This window comes from Selaginella moellendorffii, unplaced genomic scaffold (genome assembly GCF_000143415.4).
Source record: "Selaginella moellendorffii unplaced genomic scaffold, v1.0 SELMOscaffold_46, whole genome shotgun sequence".
Classification (NCBI taxonomy): domain Eukaryota; kingdom Viridiplantae; phylum Streptophyta; class Lycopodiopsida; order Selaginellales; family Selaginellaceae; genus Selaginella; species Selaginella moellendorffii.
This window is the reverse complement of record NW_003314307.1, coordinates 605,331-611,716: the sequence shown is the minus strand read 5'-3', so window position 1 is coordinate 611,716 and position 6,386 is coordinate 605,331. Positions and strand designations below refer to the sequence as shown.

The 6,386-nt window shown below is 51.8% G+C and overlaps 1 protein-coding gene and 1 long non-coding RNA gene across 5 annotated transcripts; both read right to left on the bottom strand.

Annotated features, from left to right (window-relative positions):
* Positions 1-819: 819 nt before the first annotated feature.
* LOC112340496 lies at positions 820-3,936 on the bottom strand. Its single transcript, XM_024685817.1, has 8 exons — positions 3,805-3,936; positions 3,456-3,702; positions 3,128-3,236; positions 2,173-2,395; positions 2,052-2,118; positions 1,605-1,984; positions 1,000-1,548; positions 820-939 (listed from the first exon to the last, which is right to left on the bottom strand). The coding sequence occupies exons 1-8, from the start codon at positions 3,934-3,936 to the stop codon at positions 841-843; spliced, it is 1,806 nt and encodes a 601-aa protein (XP_024541585.1). The 3' UTR covers positions 820-840.
* A 94-nt stretch (positions 3,937-4,030) lies between these two features.
* LOC9656990 lies at positions 4,031-5,904 on the bottom strand. 4 transcript variants are annotated; one of them, XR_002993672.1, is made up of 9 exons: positions 5,466-5,904; positions 5,194-5,404; positions 5,037-5,127; positions 4,887-4,956; positions 4,693-4,832; positions 4,562-4,632; positions 4,356-4,512; positions 4,177-4,295; positions 4,031-4,111 (listed from the first exon to the last, which is right to left on the bottom strand). It is a non-coding gene; the product is annotated as an uncharacterized LOC9656990 (long non-coding RNA). The 4 variants fall into 4 exon arrangements; XR_002993671.1 differs by having other exon boundaries at positions 4,887-5,145; XR_002993670.1 differs by having other exon boundaries at positions 4,887-5,127.
* Positions 5,905-6,386: the final 482 nt, after the last annotated feature.

The following is a 6,386-nucleotide window of genomic DNA, read 5'->3' as shown; positions in this document are numbered from 1 at the left end:
AGTGAAAGTCCTGGTGTGAAGTTTGTCCGTCCTCCACCGAGGACTCAAGAGAGGCAAAGCTATATTCTACGCTTTAAGTTCTGGAAAGAAATAAAGGAAGAAATTTGCCATTGACCGTTTGCGCTTGTTGGCTTTCACGCAGAGTTTCCTGCGCAATGCCCTTCACGACATGAATCCAATCACTCTCAGCAGCTAGAAAGTTACATGTTCGTTTCCACAGTCGCAGATATCTCTGCCCTAGCTACAAACCCGTCCATATGAGCGAAGTTCCACTTTGCCAGCTCAAATCTCTTCCGATGCGTTAGCCTGGCTTTGAAAGAAATCTCAATTGCAAGGAAGCTTCTCTAGCAAAAGCAAAAGCTCAAATCCTGGAAGCGCTGCCGAGGCCGTGGAAAACTTCGATCCTCGGTATACTTTCTGCGCCTGAACGCCTGCGGACAATTGCGGGCAGATCTTCACCGGAATAATTTGCGGCATTTTTGAAAGCACCGAAGTGGTGTTCATGCTGCACATAGGCACGAGCAAGCATGCAAATCCAAATGTTGCCAGTGACACCCAGCAGCTCTTGCATCCTGGCCCAGAGTTGCTGCCTCTCCTCGTCATACTCCACTCCACCAGCCGAGACGACTGCCTCTCTTATGGCATGACGTGTCTCATCCGAGCTCGCTCCCAAGTCCCTCTGCGTGCTTGGAGACTGGATCCACGCCGCAAACGCCTCACAGATTCCTCTGGTGGAGTTGCTAATCGCAACAAAAACCCCTTTCCCACCGCGCGACACGCGCTGCGCCCCCCACCTGGTATGCAGCAGTGACTCGCCTGTGACGATCCAAGCAAAAAGGATCACGATTGAGCAAAGAGAAAGGCACTCTGCATAGACTCACAGTCTCGTTTCCACCTCTCACGGTCAACGCTGCCGCCCAAGCAGTCCTCGAGGATCAGCTGCAGCAGCAAACTCGTAAGCGATGGATGGAATCATTGACATGATCAGGAAGAGCTTACGTAAGCTATGTAGAGGATCATGTCGGAAATCCCAGGTCTCCATGTGGCCTCGTTGCGGCTGTCATCGTCGAAACGGTGCCTTCGAAGCGTGTTTTCGGAGCTCGCAGTCCGGAAGAGTCCGTCCCAGGCTGCCTGCTTGATCGCCCCGAATTCTTCTAGAGAGCACGCGGTCAGGCATGGATCCCACTGCACGTTGGCGCAAATCTCCACGAAAAGGCTACCGTAGTCATTGCCAAAGACGGTGGCAGCCGCGTCGCAAAGCTGGCGGCACTCGTCGCTGCTTCCCCGGCTCATCGTAGCCTGGATGTGCTCCACAATCGACTCCGATGATGTCGCTGCCGAGCACAGGGATTTGAGCTCGGCGTGGTCGCGGCGTCCCTTCCTCGTCCGCATCCATGTAGAGATCAGGCGCGCTATCGGCACGCTCACGTCTGCGTACTCCTGGAAGAGCGGCTCCACGCGGTGGAAGTTGTAGTGGCCTTGGATCCACTGCTCGAGCCGGGCACGCATCTGGTTGTCGCATTGGATTTCTCCCGCTGCCATCACCTCCTGCCACACAGAAGCTTGAATGCTCTCTCGAATCAAAACGGTGTCAATCATCATACCTCCAACATCTGGCGCAGAGCGACGGTGATGTCCATGGACTTCCACTCTATCCTGGGCGCGTTCTCGATGCAGGAACGTATCCGTTTGAGCTCGTCCAAGGATGCCGGGGAGGACTTTTCATCCTTCAGCGCTGCTTGTTTGCTCAGGAACAGCAGCAAGAGATTTTCCAGCGGTCCAGCTCCGCCACCGCCACGGTCACCTGCTATAGCTTGTGCTTCGAATGCGTCGAGCCATTCCAGCGGCTGTTTGTTGCTCTGGAGCTGGAGCAACAGCCAGGTGAAGACGACGTCGCAAACCTCGCCGCTCGCATCGAACAGGAGAGCGGCATCAGCAACGCAAGTGGGCGAGAGAGTGCAAGGAAACAATATCGACACGATGGCTGTGGAAAAGGAACCAAGCTCTCAGCTTGAGAGGAATCCAAAGAAGAAGTACGTATAGCTAGCTACCTGACACATGTTCATCTGTGATGACCAATGGGAACGACGATGGCGTCCGATCAGTGGCCTCCTCGAGCTGCAAAAAAGGGAAAACCATAAACTTTGCTACACAATCCAAACAAGCACTCACAAGGTGGAGGTCGGTCAGGGCGTACGTGCAGCGGCCTTTGCAGCACTCGGGGCGGGGATGAGGATTTCTAGATTGCTCTTGATGTGGGCTATGGCGCGTGAAGTAGTCGGCAGGTGCAAGAAGGCATCCGGCACGGTAGCGCCAAGGACGCGTGCGACGGCCACGGTCCAGATCTTCCACTTGAGCTCCGAGACAGTGGAAGTGACGGTGGAGTTGGGCAGGACTTCAAAGAACCACGCACCCGGGGGATGATCCAGCTCCAGCCCAAAGTGAGAGAACGTTGCCCTCACAACCATCAGCAGTCTGGAGCCTATGCCGCTGCGGAACCATTCGGCCACGCGATCGCCAACGCATGGCATCCACCCCACCACTGGAATCAGTTCTTCCATAGCCCTGGCTTCTGTAGAGTTTTTCCTTTATTTACCATCTTCGTCTTCCTCGCATAAACGCACAGTCTCAAAGCAAGGAGAACTTACGTAAATGGCTCTAGCACAGGCGCTTCACTTCGACCGAGATCTCACAGTATAAAACACAAGAGCTTGTCAGGATTTCTATAACCCTCTCTCACCATTTCTCTTACGATCCCCGCGGCTCAGCTCTCCCATATCCAACCGCGCTCGGATCTCTGAGCTCCAAGCATTCTACAATAAACTCGTAACAAGAACAGAAAAATAGATCTTTTCAGTACCTGGTTCGCAATGACCGCCACTTCTCAACACGAAGAAGCTACACCAAACACACTTGAGCACAAGAAGGCTACAAATCTCGTTCTACCGCTTGCTGCTTCTCCTGGAATCGGGTGTGTTAACCGCCAGTTTCGATGGCGATGATTATGAATTTTCATACAACAAAGAAACAAAACTTGAATAGAAAGTACCAGCATCCATCAGAAGATACTGAAACCTGCGGAGCGGAAGGTGATACGTAAGCAAAAGAAGACAGAAAGAAGACTCACGGGGCATGGTTCTCCAAGTGTAACATCCCAAAGAGCCACGCTGCCATTTCTCCACTCGCTGCTAAACCAGAGAGCATAATTTCCTCCTTGGTCTCCAGCACCCACAAAGCTACACACACGAAAAGAGAAGAGTTGGGGGTTCACTCGCTACACACCAAGTGGGAACAAAACCTCTTACCCAGCGCGCTGGCATGCGTTTTCTGCCGCAGGCATTGGCTTTCCACGACTCAAACAGTGTAACGCCTTCGTAGGCCGGGAGCCTGGGGTGGGGGTGGCTACTGCAAGCGGGGAGCTAACGCAGCGGTCACGGGTCTCCATTGGCATTAACCATGTGTCCCAAACGACTGCTTTGTTTGCCGTGGGAGATATCTTCCACAGGAACTGTAAGAAACGGAAGCAACCTGGGAAACAAGCCACATGACCTTGGTTTTGGCTGCAATGGAGGAAGAAATACCTCTCAACGGGGGCCAAGAGGCACCATAGCTCCGGATATCAAATAAGCCGACTGTTCCATCGCCTGGGCCTGTTGAAAGGAATGCATCAGCAAAGGCTAGAGATATATCTGAGTTAACTACCTGTCACAACAACTGTTCCTGCTGCATCAGTTATAAACTGTCCAAAAAAAAAAAGAAAACACGAATCAGAAACTCTCAAGAGTGGAAAACAATGTTGACTACCATGTCATTTGCTGGAAATCTGCAGCACTCAAGGAGAGCATCCACGTCCCAGATCTGAACAATACCCGAGCCATTTTGTGACGAGTAACTTCCGCATATCAGTAGGTTATTGTTAAACTCCAGAGCATCCATGGGAGGCAAATCTTCCTTGGAAAAAAAAACAAAAACCATTACACTTTCAGCATTTTCTACTCGAATAAAAGTATAGTTAGCTCACGTACCTGTTCCGTGAGATTAATTCTGGTACAAGCGTTTCTCTACAAAAGCAGTTGTCGATCGCCTTGACCACTACTTGTTGCCACAAGGCCTGCAAACAACCAAAACCAGCCCAGAAAAGCAAGATCCAAGTGCGTCACGAACAGCAAACCTTACAGGTTTGAGACGGATTAGCGGCCATTGCAGAGGTTTTCTTTCTTATGACCAGCCACGTTGTTTTCGTCAGAACCAGGCCCCAGAGTGTAGAGGCACTCAGCAGTTGATGAATTTCATACCTGAATTTGAAAAAAAAAAAAAAGTCAATATATACAAGACAAAACGTAGTAAGATACGACCTTCACAGTGCTTTCAGCACATGAAACAACTAGAGACCCCTCCTGAAATGGATGCACCAAAACAAAAGAAAGAAAGACAAGAAAGGATCACATCCATCGCTAAAGAAGAAAGCGTCAGATTCCAAGAAAACCCCCACATAAGGAGCTCGTTAGGTGCCTGCATTTCACATTAGCGAGGACCACAGCCTTGATAGAAAACAGCTTACAGCGTTGCAACCGACAATCTGTGAACGCCGAGCTTGAGCGTGCTGGATCCTTTGCAACTTTGCATACTCATCTGTTACACTAAACAGGTCAAAAAGGAGAAAAGAAATCGGGCATTAGTCATCCTAAGTACCTGTCGAGGCATGGGTGTCCCGTTCGTCACCGAATCTGAGGAAGCACTTGCTCTCCGGGACTTGCTTTCACCTCTTTGTAAGCTTGAGACTTGACGTTAGTCCCCCGAGATCCCGCAGCTTCACTTGTAGCTGACAAAGCCTGCAAGTTTACACAAAAGCTGTCAATACCAAGCCCATAAACAGTGTCACATACAGCTCGTATCTCCTTTTCATGACTTCTTATTGTCCAGAGATGATTGTCTTCGTCGTCAACGCCAGGATTCCTGAAAGTACAAGGCTATCAACCATTCAACTCAGAAACACGCAAGGAGGAGAGAGAGAGAGAGAGAGAGAGAGAGCACACTCTTCCGAGCACACTCTTCTGGTGTTTCTTCTGAGTAAGAAAGGTTGGCATCTGTTCTACGTTTTCCAGAGTTTTCACTTCTTTCTTCTCGCTGTGATGCAAACCCAGCCTTGATGAAGCAAAAGAAGAATAAAAATTGGAAATAAAAACTACTCACAGCGAGCTCCTGGCGTTGCTTCTCCTTCTCCTTCTTCTTCATCACAATATAGTAGAACTTCTGGATGTACTCGGCTGGCAAGACTCAAAACTCCACGCGAGGATTCTGGTTTAACCACTCGGCGATCTCCCACGGGAGTGTCCTCGTCGAGTGGAGCCCAGACGGGCTTCCACTTATCGTTTCTGCTTGAAACGAGGCTATCGCCCTGTGACTGCAAGCAATGGAGTAAGCAAGCTCCTTCAAGCCTATCTTGGTAGGAAGAACAAACTCACCTCATCGCCGGGGATTGGCATACACGACCACGCGAGGAGCGCTCAAGATCCTCCTGCCTCACGAACCTGCCGAATGGGCGCTCACATGCCGGTTCGTGAGCGGCGCTCCAATCCACCTGCATTGGTGCTTCATCGCCGACGGCTGGTGCTGTCGCTGGATCCTCCGCGGCGGCCGGAGCTTCTTCTTCTTATCGCTGGAGCTTCTTCTTCCGCCATAGCCTCAAAACCCTAAGCATATTCTCTTGTCACCGGGGACACCATCTGGAAGTGGCGAGCTCCGACGATTCGAAATCTGAGCAAGAACATCGAGAATGCACGCGCGCTGATGGCAGCTCCTCCGGCATTTCTTCACGGATCCATGAGAATATAACCTTTTTTTCTCCTTTAATACGGCTAGACAAACTAGGGTTCTTGGCTTTGTGTGGGACAAAATGAGAAGGAAAACTGTTGAGTATGTGTTCGATCCCAGGGCAAACTCCCTTGTTCCTGCTCTTCCACCAGCTGGCGCTCCTCCTCCAATGCCGCTTCCAGTGGCACCACTAGCTGGCGCTCCTCTTCCAATGCCGCTCCTCCTCCAATGCCACTTCCAGTGGCGCCACCAGCTCCGCCTCCTCCAGCTGTCCAAGTGTTGCGTGCGGCGGGTGAGCAAGCGCGAGGTGATCCCATGGCGATGGCTGGGCGCGATGCGGCAAGTGATCGGGACGGCTTTCCATGAGACTGGCAGTGCCAGGGCAACGGGTGGGCGCGATGTGGCGAACGAATCGAGAGGAAGCGGCCAGCTTTTCGCGAGGCGGCGGTGCCACGGCGATGGGTGGGACGAATCGGGAGGAAGCGGCCAACTCTTCACGAGGCGGCGGTGCCATGGCGATGGGCGGGCGGGATGAACAGCCATCGTCAAAGCGAAGACTTGGCCGTTTCCTC